The 12,398-nt window shown below is 38.1% G+C and overlaps 1 protein-coding gene across 1 annotated transcript; it reads left to right on the forward strand.

Moving 5' to 3' along the window:
- The first annotated feature begins 121 nt into the window (after positions 1–121).
- Positions 122–12,007, forward strand: PMS2 (PMS1 homolog 2, mismatch repair system component). Its single transcript, XM_041401423.1, has 16 exons — positions 122–252; positions 475–614; positions 1,188–1,267; positions 2,027–2,033; positions 2,406–2,508; positions 3,184–3,367; positions 3,843–4,010; positions 5,300–5,397; positions 5,690–5,789; positions 6,047–6,131; positions 6,526–6,678; positions 7,697–8,591; positions 9,377–9,544; positions 10,028–10,128; positions 11,026–11,195; positions 11,575–12,007. The coding sequence occupies exons 1-16, from the start codon at positions 233–235 to the stop codon at positions 11,716–11,718; spliced, it is 2,616 nt and encodes an 871-aa protein (XP_041257357.1). The 5' UTR covers positions 122–232; the 3' UTR covers positions 11,719–12,007.
- Positions 12,008–12,398: the final 391 nt, after the last annotated feature.

The following is a 12,398-nucleotide window of genomic DNA, read 5'->3' on the forward strand; positions in this document are numbered from 1 at the left end:
GTGCGTGACTGACACGCGTGACACCCAATGGGCTACGGGTTCGTCCGTCCGCACTCCTGCCATTGGCCGGCGTTGAGCCGCGGAGTGCGTCCCCACAGGGCGGTGGGCAGGGTTGCGCCGCCGGGCCGGGGAGCGCAGGCCGTGCGGGGCGGGCGCGCTCCGGCCGCTCCCGGGGCTGGGCAGGAGCCTGAGGAGAGCGCGGCGCGTCCCGTCCCGCCCCGCCGCGGCCCCGATGGAGGCGGCTGCGCCCTGGTGAGTGTGTGCACCGCCCCAGGCCGCCGCCTTCGCACCCCCTGCCCAGGCCGCTTCGCTCCCCTCACGGGAGCCGCGCTCCTCGCACGGGCCGTGCCCCCGCTGCCGGCGCGGTTCCGGCTTCCCCTGGTTGCTGCCTCCCGTCCCGGCTCGCCTGGGGAGGCCTGAGCGGGGTTTGCTGCCCGCTCTCACCGCCGCGCTTTGCTGTCGCTCTCTCCCCAGCCCGCAGCCCGCCGGGGCCATCCGGCCCATCGAGCGCCGCTCTGTCCATCGCATCTGCTCGGGCCAGGTCGTGCTGAACCTCGGCACTGCCGTCAAAGAGCTGCTGGAGAACAGCCTGGATGCCGGAGCTACCAGCATCGGTAACTCTCCCTCGAATTCAATAACTTTTCATAGGCTTCTAAAGCACGTCTTTTTCCTCAAAACCAAGCGCATGTTAACAAATCTGGGCAAATACTTTCTGCTGGGGCCAGGCATCTTTGCAGTGATTTTACACCTCAGGTTGCTAAAACATTCTGATTCCCAGACTCCAGCTGCATTCCTAGCAGCATGTGAGATTGTGTTATTTAATTTCTAGTGGCCCCTTTGGCAGCAGTGGTGATCAGGCTGTGCCAGCCGGTGGCCTTTGGCTAGCACAGGGTAAAGGCAGGGCTGGTTTCCAGAGCTTCCAGGATGGTGGCTGGGATAACTGGGAAAACTTCTGTACAGACACAAGTTCAGTGAAGCTGAATTACCTGAACTACAGACTGGTTTGCATTAGATTGAACTAACTTTTGACAGCTGTCAAGGGTTAGGGTGTTTTTTTTTTTCTGTTATTATTCAATTTTGACATGGAAAGCTGTTATCTTTGAAAATTTGACTTCAAGTGCAAAATTGATACCAAAGACCATGCATGAACATAAAGAATTAAAATACTTTATGACTCAATTTTGTAGATATAAAACTTAAAGATCATGGGGCAGAACTGATAGAAGTTTCAGATAATGGAGGTGGAGTGGAAGAGGAAAACTTTGAAGTTGAGTAAGTTAAATTTTTTTTTTTTGTAATTTAGATGTTGGCTTTTACATAATGTGTGTGTTACCTGCAAGACTTGAGCAACACTAGACTGATCTTCTGTAGTGCTCTTGTGGTAATAGTTCTTGTAACTGAGAAATAGTCTTTGGTTACTTTGCATATTCAAGTGGCACAAAGAATATAAATAATCACAGAGGAGAAAATCTTATAAAAGTCCATATGGATTAATTCATGTTTAATCATTGGTGGTTGTTGAAGGATTTGGGCTGTGTGGAAGTGGCTGCTTTGGGAAGGTGAATTATAAACTGGAGTATTTGCTGAAGGGGAACTGACATTGCCCCCTGACTGTCAAACTTCCCATGTGCTAGCTTTGAATTGCACAGAATGGGAGCAGAAACAACACTGTCTGATGAATCTAACTAGCCACTGCAGCAGAAATACTGGCATTTCTTTTTTGATAAAACAACTAGGAATCTTTTCCCCACAGGTTATTACTCAGTAACTTCGGTGTTCACTGTACTTTTTTGGTACATCAGAAACTCAATGTGCTGCTGTTCCAGCACAGTGAAATTCAGGGGTGCTGCTGCTGGGTCAGTTTGTTACTGGTGACTGGTGCTGCTCTGATGGTGTGGACTGAGTCCTCCTCAGCTGTTGTGCTGGCTGGGCTTGTGCTTGTCCTCTGTCCACCATGCACAGCACAGGCTGCAGCTGGTTTCTGGCAGGGCAAAGTCTGTGACAGGTCCAGCAGCAGCAGAGGCAGATACTGTGTCCTGCTCTGAGGCATCTTGTAGAGCTTATTCCAATAATGCTGAATAAATCTGTGATGTAAGTGTGAAATAGCAGGTGCACCTGAGGATTTTAAAGAGGTCTTGTTTGTAGGAAAAAGGGAAAGCAAGCAGTATTTTGTCTTCAATCGTTTTGTAAAATACAGTTAATAATACATAAGGTCTTTTGCTTCTTGATATGCATACAAAATCTACTTGCATAGACCATTGTCATTTTGAAGTGAAATATATATTTGATGTAAAATACAGTTAATAATACATAAAGTCTTTGGTTCTTGATATGCATACAAAATCTACTTGCATAGACCGTTGTCATTTTGAAGTGAAATATATATTTGAAATATCTTTTTCCAGCTCTGAAACATTACACATCAAAGATACAAGACTTTTCTGATCTAATACATGTTGAAACATTTGGGTTTCGAGGTGAAGCTTTGAGTTCACTGTGTGCATTAAGGTAACTAATATTATTTATTAGTAGTAGGAAGTTACTATATGCACAAAAACACTGTGTCCTTTCAGTTTACCATTATTGACAAAGTGGGGCTTTGGAAACTTCCAGTTCCTTACTGTTAGGTCAGTTTTGAACAATAGGTTGCATGACATCCTGAGTCATTTCCAACCAAAATTATTCTGTGTTTCTAAGCACCTAATTGCTCATTTTATGTACAAAGTTTAGTGTTACATAAGTATGCAGGTCTTTACAGGGTGGGACTGTGTATTTGCATGAGTATTGATCCTCTGATGTAAAGCACTGTAATATTTAAGTGCTGGTTGTTAGGTTGTAACTCATTAAGGCTGTACTTAAATTTCTTTCAGACCAACTATACATTTTAAATCAGTCTTTGTACACAGTGCTGCTGGTATTTGTTAGAATGAGAAATGTAGTGTTCAGCAAAACTGGATTTTAACACTGAGTTTTATAAGAGAGGGATGAAAGGGATACAAATAAGAATGTGTAGAGAGGGAAATGTTACACTACTCTAAAGAGCAGGTTCTTAGTTGTTTATGGGGAAGAGTTGTTTTATAAAATTAACAGTATTGCTGTAGTTTCTACGCTGCTTGTCATGAGGGATAGATATGATAATATGGTTCTCAGTGAATAATTCTGTTGCCTCTTTCCTCCCACTAGTGATGTTACCATTTTTACCTGTCATCAGTCAGCAAAGGTTGGGACTCGTTTGGTGTTCGATCACAACGGCAGAATTACTCAGAAGACTCCTTTGCCACGGCAGCAGGGAACAACTGTGAGCATCCAGCAGCTGTTTTATACGTTACCAGTGAGGCACAAAGAGTTCCAAAGAAACATCAAAAAGGTATGGTCAGAAATTCTCAATTCAAAGGAGTATTGTCCCCCAGAACTTATTCACTGCTGAATGAAGCTCAGTTCTCTGTAGAATGTACTGATTACAGACTATTTCATGCTTGTCTTACATCTTAATCAAATAACAAAAGTGTTCTTGTATGCTTTTCTCTTCTACTTTGCAATATTTGGGTTTAAAGGTACATTCTCAGATTTTCAGATTTTGAAAAGAATCCATATCGTGATCACTTATCTGTATTTTAAAATCAGGGACTGCTGTGTTGTGGCTAAATATCAGTCTTGTAAACATCCTGTTTATTTTTAAAGTACTATTTTTCATATATATATATCTCTTTTAATTTAGTTTGTAAAGATTTTAAGGATAAAACTCCCCCCCTTTGTTACCTGCAGATATTGAATGCTTTGTTTATGCATTTGTGTTTTAAAAAGAGACATTTCATATGAATTTGAACTTTTTCCTTTAATAGGAATATGCAAAAATGGTCCAGCTGTTGCAGGCCTACTGTATTGTTTCCAAAGGAGTGCGGATTAACTGCACTAATCAAGTTGGCCAGGGGAAAAAAAGCTGTGTGATATCCACTGCTGGAAGCCCCAGTTTAAAGGAGAACATAGGAGCAGTATTTGGACAAAAACAGGTATTGCTCTTAGTATTGAAAAGAGAGAGGATGTAGCTGTATAGAGGGATTTTCAATGTCTAGTTGAAGTGTGAGAGGTTGGAGTGTTGGTCTGCAGCACACCCTAGAGGCGAGAGACACCGCAGCCTCCAGGGACTCTGAAAGTCCTGGATCTGCTCAGGGATGTTTTAGAAATGATTTAGGAGATGGGGTTATGGCTTAATATCTCTCTGAAACCCGTTTTAAGAGCTGTTGTTTCAGCAAATGGACTGTGTGTCACAAGAACAAGCAATTTAAAAAAAACCCTTAAAATGGTGTGACGTGAAAGTTTTAACTGGAGAACAGAAAACTGAGGTGTATCCACTTTTGCAAGCTCTTTCTCTGAAACTAAGTTATATTCTGGGTAACCTTTAAATGGGATTGCAGACAGCCCCTGTAAAGCTGTAGACTGTGATGCTTTCTAAGCAATAGCTATAAAAATAATTGTTATCCTCTAGATGACAGCAGAGATGAAAAAAAGCTCAAAAACATCCTACCTACAGCTGTATATTACAATCATCAGAAATATTGAGTGGTTGATAGCTGCTGGCTGTTGATAAACAATTTTTCCCTCCACAGTTCCCCTACAGAGATCTCAAAGCCTGTTCATGCTGTGGCTGAAAGATGAGAGGGAATATGTAACTTTTTTTCTTGCCATGTGGCACCAAGGATAATTGAAAATTGAGTGTTATCTGAATCGAATGTTTAGCTTATAGCCTGTTTTTATGTTGAATACTTAAATTGATAGAAGCTGCTCTAATGGCAGAAAAATAATAGTGGCATGACTGGAAAATGTTTGTGGTAAATGTAACTGTTCTTAGGGAGCTTGTGATTCAAATAACACATTTTTAATAGCTTTATTATCCTTTCAAAAGAAACATCTATTACTCTTATTGCCTTTTATTTTAAAAAATAAAACTTGTTTAGGTCATATGTATGTCAAACTGTCAATCATTTTGTTGTTCTGCCTGTGTACATTTAATGTAAGGGTCTCTGAAATAACTAAAGCACATGTTGTGATATCAAGGGATGAGAACAGGCATTTCTTAGAGGCATTTTTCTGTTTCTCAGTGAACAGTGCTGTTATCTTCTAGTAGGATATTTTCAGGATATTCAGTTTGTGTATTTTACGTGTTTGTCTTGGTCAGCGCTTGGTCAGCCAAAATCCACCATTTTTCTCAAATAAATTTCAAGGCTAATAAATGACAATAAAATAGAAGGGAAAAATCTATATAGGTTTGATGCTTCACTTCCTTCCCTTTTCTTTTCAGTTGCAGAGCCTTATTCCTTTTGTTCAGCTTCCTCCTAGTGAAGCTGTTTGTGAAGAATATGGACTGAACCCTGCTGACATGCCACAAAATCTTTATAGGTAATTAGAAAAGAACAAACCACTGCTGCCTGTGGCACTTTACCATAATCCAGAATTTAAAAAAATAAAAAGGTGTGATTTATAGTGTTGAAAAGAGCCAAGAACAGCATAGCAGATACTGGGATGCAGTTTTGTAGTAGCCTTTGTCACACAAGGAATTGGGAGAGGAAATGTGTATTTACTTATTCACTGATGCTGTATAGTAGTGTTTCCTTAAGCCCCCCATAAAATGCATTCCCCTCAAGCATGCTTTTCTCATCCACTTTCCCTTTCTCTCACATTTGTCCAACAGCATTAGTGGCTTCATCTCCCGCTGTGATCACGGTGTTGGAAGGAGCACGACAGACAGACAGTTCTTCTTCATCAACCACCGTCCCTGCGATCCGGCCAAGGTGAGGGGCTTGCTCTCCTCTCATCAGCCCCACTAACTCAATATTCTCTGAAAACCTCAGGATTAGTAGCTCATGTGTGTGTTTGTTTCTTGGTAGTAGAAGTTCCTCTGTCTCAAGTTTCTGTCTTAGTTGTGTCTATTTGAGTGAACAAGATCTTAATAATAAAATATATGTTTTAGTACATTAATTAATATACACTGGTGCAAAATAGAAGATAATATTTTTGAAGTTTATTGTTTTTTCACCTTTTTTTGCAGGTTGTCAAGATTGTGAATGAAGTTTATCACTTACACAATAAACACCAGTATCCATTTGTTGTCCTTAACATTGGGGTAGATTCTGGTATGTTCTGAATAATTTTTAGTAACTTCAGTAAAGGCTATTACAATTTATTCTTCATTGATGTTTGTATTTAGAGAATATTGTCATTTTCATGTGTATGACTTCCTGCACTCTGGGGATTTTTTAATGCTCAGTTGGTGAGGGAGAAATAGAATCTAGCTGTGGTTCCACTATTTTCCCCCTTTATCTTTCTATACTCAAAAATAACTTCTTAAGTGATGGGGAAGAGATCATCTTAAATACAAGAAAACTTGTATCATGTGTTTGATTACTGGGATTTTGAGACACTTAAATCTGATTAGCAGACAAAATGTCAAACAAACCAGAACTAATTCTGTGCAATAACATTGCATTTTATTTGTAAAGCAGGTTTTTTTTTTCTTTTTTTTTCCAGAGTGTGTTGACATCAATGTAACTCCTGACAAAAGGCAAATTTTACTTCAGGAGGAGAAGTTTTTATTGGCAATTCTAAAGACTTCTCTGATGGAGATGTTTGGTAGTGATGTTAACAAACTGAATGTCAATCAGAAACTTCTGGACATTGCAGGTAGGACACAAAATGTGGAAGTTTTGAGTATGATATATGGCAGAGAATTAAAGATGGAAAAATGTGTTTTTAAAAACCCAAAGAAGAAAAAAAAAAAAAAAAAAAGCCAAAAATAAAGAAGGACCCTAAGTTATTAAGTGATTGCTATGGAAATGGCACATGCCAGCACAGCAGGATTTACAGTCAACTTTGTGAGCAAAAAATTCACACAGAATTAATTGAGAATGCTTGCAAAATATTTCTCCCAGGATAGTAAAAGAGACCTATGGTTTTTTAATGAAAATGTCTTTGAGAAAGAATGGTTAAGGGGTCAAAAATAAAATATGAAAATTAATTATGAGTTTATTGGATTTTAAACTTTGATTCTTTTATGTTATCTACAGAAATTGATGATTCTCTTGTGACTGTGTAGTCTTTCAAGCTTGCTTTCCTGAGTCGAGATCATCTCATTATCTTCCTTTCAGTCAACAGAGTCCCTTCTGATTTTCCTTTTTGCTGACATACAGAATCAGTTGTAGCCTGGTTCTCACTGTTATTTTAAATTAACCTTCAGTAAATTCCTTGTTGGACTGGCAGTTGGCGAGGTTGAAGTCCTCTAATGACCAGCAAATCCCATATACTCTAAGTGCCTATTGTGCCAGCTCCTTACCACTTTGCCAATGAAATTTTATAGTGACCATTAAAGTGTAAGAGCAATTCACTTTTCATTGTCACTCTGCCATTAAACTCTTTTGATAATATAAATAAATGTGCTGATTGGACTGATTACTGTTCCAGTTTAAAAAGAGACTACAAATTCATTCTTAGTAGTGTCATAAAATGTCTTCAAGATGTAACTGTTTCTGTGTTTGATATTAATGCATTTCAGCCCTATACTCATTGTCTGAAGCTTCAGGGCTCCTTTGAGCTGTTCACTATTTTTCTATGTCTTTTAATTCCTTTTCCTAAAGCATATAATTTAATTCATGTTTCCAGCTAACTTAGAATCTTGAAATACTCTGTATTTTGATTTCATTAGGTAACTTGAAGAAGACACTTCCTGAAGAGGCAGAAAAGCCTCAGGCAGACATGCTGTCTGACTCTGAGACTGAAAATCCAGGTGGTGAAGGCAAAAGAATAATGACTCTTGCCAGATTAAGGGAGTCATTCTCTCTCCATCAAGCAACAGAAAGTAATTTTCAAAGCTCTAAAAAGGTAAAACAGCAGCACAGTTCCCCTAGACAAAGGTTACTTGATACCACTGGGAGTACTGTAAAGATTCAAAAAGCTGTCTTGACTAAGAAGGATGAAAGTTGTCATAAGTTGGACTCAAAGGTGTCAATTCCAAGGAGACACTTGAGAAAATTAGAAGATACTTCAGATTCTGGATTCTGTAGTATTTCTGAGTCAGATGCTGGATGCAGTACACCAGAAGCTGGAAGCTGCATCAATAGTGAAAGTGCAATTAATTCTGAGGAAGAATTCTGTAGCACGGAAGAACAGATGCAGAAGGAATGTCTTAAAACTGCTGGATGCAGTAAGGAGTCACTGGACTGTGATGTTCAGGTGTTGGGCACTGAACCCAAGCTAGATCAAGTGAATGACTGGACTGATCAAAACAAGTTTTCTCAAGAAGCCAATAGTTGTTCCCCAAGGGTGAAACGTTTTAAAAGCAGAAAGTTTAAAAGTGAAGCAGATGATTCCAAGGCAGATAAATATCCTGAAGTGAAGGACACTAATGTTGATGTACTGGTGGAAGTTAAAAAGAAAATTGTGCCTCTTGAATTCTCTATGAAGGTTTTGGCAGAAAAAGTAAAAAAGGTAATACAGCAACAACAGAAAAATACAGAAGCTGAAAATTACAGAAGATTTAAAGCAAAAATTAGTCCTGGGGACAATAAAGTAGCAGAAGATGAATTAAGAAAAGAAATCAGGTATTTCTGCTTTCACTTGTTTAATATATTTTGTTCATCAATTAATAAAATTAGTTAAACAAAAATATAAGTCTTGAGGGTGGGCAAGGGGCTTACATGTACCTGCTAGGTTTGGGTTTATTTTTTACTTAATGTAAAAAAAAATCTATTTGATGAATTATTTTACTGACAGAGCAGCTACTTGAACTAAGTGCAAACAGAATGTGGAAAAAGACAATAAAAAGGCCACAAACACCATAGATTTGGCTTAGATCAGCCTTGTAAATTGCAGTTCAGTCAGAGAAACTAAATTTCATGACAGCAGAATGAAAAGACTCATAGCTCATATTCCTCCCTTGTGTGAATGAAATCTGGTGAGATATACCTGGAAAAATAAATTACATTCAGGTGGTGAGGGGACAGTCAGTGTCTGCGATTTGTTAATATTTGGATGTAAAAAATGTGTTAGGAAAGTCTTCTAATTGTGGAAAGAAGGCAAATATGGCAGCTGCCTTCAAAACCACGATGCCATCTTCAGTGTTACCTTGCCTATTGCCATATTGCCTGCTTCTAATTTTGTAACCACAGCTGGGGGAAACCTGTCTTAATGACAGATTTTATTCTGCCAGAAATGGCCTCATAGGTCATTGGCAGATTTTCAACATTTATATCCTGCTTAAATTAGATTTTTCTTTTTTTTTTTAAATATGAAGTGTGTTCTGCAGGGGAGAAACAGAAGTTTTTAAGTTTTACATGATAACTGATAAGGGTGTAATTTATAATCTCTTTATATTTTTTGTATACAGTAAAGAAATGTTTGCAAAAATGGAAATCATTGGCCAGTTCAATTTAGGGTTTATAATAGCAAAGTTGAATTCTGATCTTTTCATAATTGACCAACATGCTACTGACGAGAAATACAACTTTGAGATGTTGCAACAACACACTGTTCTCCAAGGTCAGAAGCTGATAGTGTAAGTATTTTCAGTGTTTTAACAATAACATCTTTTAAGTTGAATTCAGTGTTTCAGAATGATATCTGTGATTTATATTTATGTAGCATTTCACACATTCGGAACACTCGAGACTAAAGTGGATTTTATATTCTGTGTTTCAAAGAGTCAATCCTTACATGAAACATAAATTCCATGGATGCAGTTGTAGCTGTGCAGCAAGTCAGTGGTCAAACAGATTTCCCAGTGGGCTTTGATAGCAGCCCACAGTTTGGTGGGATATTGGAGACTGTTCCTGCAGCAAGGAATGCTGCCCAGCTGACTTCATCTGCTCAGTAACACTTGGAAGCAGCTGTTCAGTAGTGAGATTTTTTTTTCACACAGCAGAGTGAAAAGTTTTACTACAGAGTTCTGTATTAAGTATTTCTAGGTTGTTTCTGAAATCTCTCTTTAATGCTCTGCACTGTGTATCTATGCAGCACCATCTTTTTCTCTCTTTTTCAGGCCTCAAAATCTCAATTTAACAGCAGTAAATGAAACTGTATTGATTGAAAACCTGGAAATATTCAGAAAAAATGGCTTTGATTTTGTCATAAATGAAAATGGTGAGTTTGGACCAGAATTGCTGGAAGTAAAAGAGTTCAAAGGATTAATCTTATTTATTATGCAAAAGTTCCCTTGGCTGTGATCAGAAGTTTTGAAATAAGATGCTTTATTGTATATGGGGTGTTTGTTTTTTACAACTTGTAATTCTGTGGTCTCTCTTCATGATTTAACAGAACACTGTAAATTATTTGTCTTGCCAGCTTTTTACAGAAGTTTTTGAAGACTGGAGTTGCTCTTTGGTTACATGACTGGATGTGCATTTTCTGGATATGTTACATTAAAATACTTTTGGTTTATTAGTACACCTGCAGGGATAAAGTGATAAATCTAGTAATTTATAATAAATAGATAGCATTAGTAACTGATCTTTGGTTTTCCTTATGGCTTTAGTACTGACTTGCTCTGTTGTTTTGAGCACATTCTGTAACCTGCAAGTTCCTTATTGTTTCCCTTATACAGTGAGGATAATGAAAATGCATTTTGCTATTTGGGAAGACACTACACATTTTTTCCATAGTCTTCATTCCAGAATATCCCAAGGTTTCTTTGGTCTAAAATGCCATTAATTATCAGTCTCTTACCATTATAAATCCTGAGTGATTTTGAAGTCATATAAACTCAAAGAAGTTTCATAAACCGTTTGTTCTTTGGAATTGAAGGGTTTGTTAGAAAGTAGATCTTCCTGCTTTTACATTTGCAAACAACTTTTTGGTTGATGTTAAAAGGCCATAGTTACCACTTTGGTTAGTTAATTAATCCATCAAAAGATTAAATTTAAACATTAGCATATACACACATCACATCATAATAACATTTTAGTTTCTCAGCTTTTCTCTCAAGAAAAAAGTAATTTCTTGTACTTCTCTGTTTCTTTATTGTCATTGCAAACCTTCCAGCTCCTGTAACTCAAAGAGTTAAATTGGTATCATTGCCAACAAGCAAAAACTGGACTTTTGGTCCACAAGACATAGATGAGCTGATTTTCATGTTGAGTGACTGCCCTGGAGTGATGTGCAGGCCCTCCAGGGTCAGACAGATGTTTGCTTCTCGAGCTTGCAGGAAGTCTGTAAGTACTGCACTTGATGTTTGTGTTCAAATAAATAAATACCACGTTTCCTGATGTAGTACAGGTGGCTGTATCTGCATGGGTATGGCAGGGCAAGTTTATTTACTGCTGAGTGTCAACAGCTAATATCCTTCCTTCTGTTCCTCATGTTTTTATCTAGTGTACCTTGGGAAATATTTCTGCTAGTTTTTTATTTTGTTCCAAATAATGGGCTCGTGAACCAAGTGTTAGCTGTGTTGTGTCTTCTGATTGTCTGATAGGTGTTTTTTACCTTTAATGCCTTGTACAGAATTTATTTAGTAGCTGAAGTGCTGCTCTGGTCTGTGTCAGTTGGCAAATGGAAAAAGGAAATAATTATTTTTTTTTCCTTTGCTTGCAGGTGATGATTGGAACTGCACTGAATGTGCAGGAAATGAGAAAACTGATCACCCATATGGGTGAGATTGAGCATCCCTGGAACTGCCCCCATGGAAGGCCTACTATGAGACACATAGTCAGTTTGGACTTGATTTCACCACAATAAGTCAGTGTCTGTTTATTAACATCTTAAATTTTAATTCTTGGCAATATTTTGAGCTTTTATCATGATTTTCATATTCTGAGTAAAAAAAAAATTTTAGGCAGTCTTCAAGTTGGAAGCAAGAGCACTTGGAGGCATTCAGCAGGGTTTCCTTGTTATGCCTGTCCAGTCATCAATACCAGCATCCTGGAATTCATGTAAATAACTTCTCTCTTATTACAATTTACTGTGTGTTGTACTTCTTTGAGCAGCAATCAAAACTTTTTATAAAATAAATACATTTATATATAAAGATCAGGAGTAGCTGAACCTCATTCATAGCAAATACACTGCCTCTGAAAAGAAAGTGAAATGTGAATTCAAGTCCCTGGCAATGCCATAAACCAAATACTAGTCTTCAATGTTTATACATCACGTATATGATAATTTTAGAGAAAATTAAAATTATACACAAGTTTAAATATTTTTTTCTTATACCAAAGGTGGGGTTTATCAGATAATGACTTAGAGCTTTAATATTACATTTAATGATTAATTTCCTGTTATCCATTTTTAAGGCTTGAATAGAATTATTAGTCTGGCATCATTACTTTTAATTGGCATTGTCCCCTTCCAAATTCAGACTTGTTTTTCAAGAACAGGGATTCTTTTTCTGATAATGAATGGGACAAAAAGCTGTCTCA

Source organism: Onychostruthus taczanowskii, unplaced genomic scaffold, assembly GCF_017590055.1.
Source record: "Onychostruthus taczanowskii isolate IOZ18803 unplaced genomic scaffold, ASM1759005v1 scaffold19, whole genome shotgun sequence".
Classification (NCBI taxonomy): domain Eukaryota; kingdom Metazoa; phylum Chordata; class Aves; order Passeriformes; family Passeridae; genus Onychostruthus; species Onychostruthus taczanowskii.

What these genes read in the sequence shown, in the direction of transcription:
- PMS2 (XM_041401423.1), top strand. Translation starts at nt 233, where the DNA reads ATGGAGGCGGCTGCGCCCTG. An exon ending in GAAACTTCTGGACATTGCAG is followed by an intron (nt 6,679 to 7,696) that starts GTAGGACACAAA and finishes TGATTTCATTAG; the next exon opens with GTAACTTGAAGAAGACACTT. An exon ending in CTCGAGCTTGCAGGAAGTCT is followed by an intron (nt 11,196 to 11,574) that starts GTAAGTACTGCA and finishes CTTTGCTTGCAG; the next exon opens with GTGATGATTGGAACTGCACT.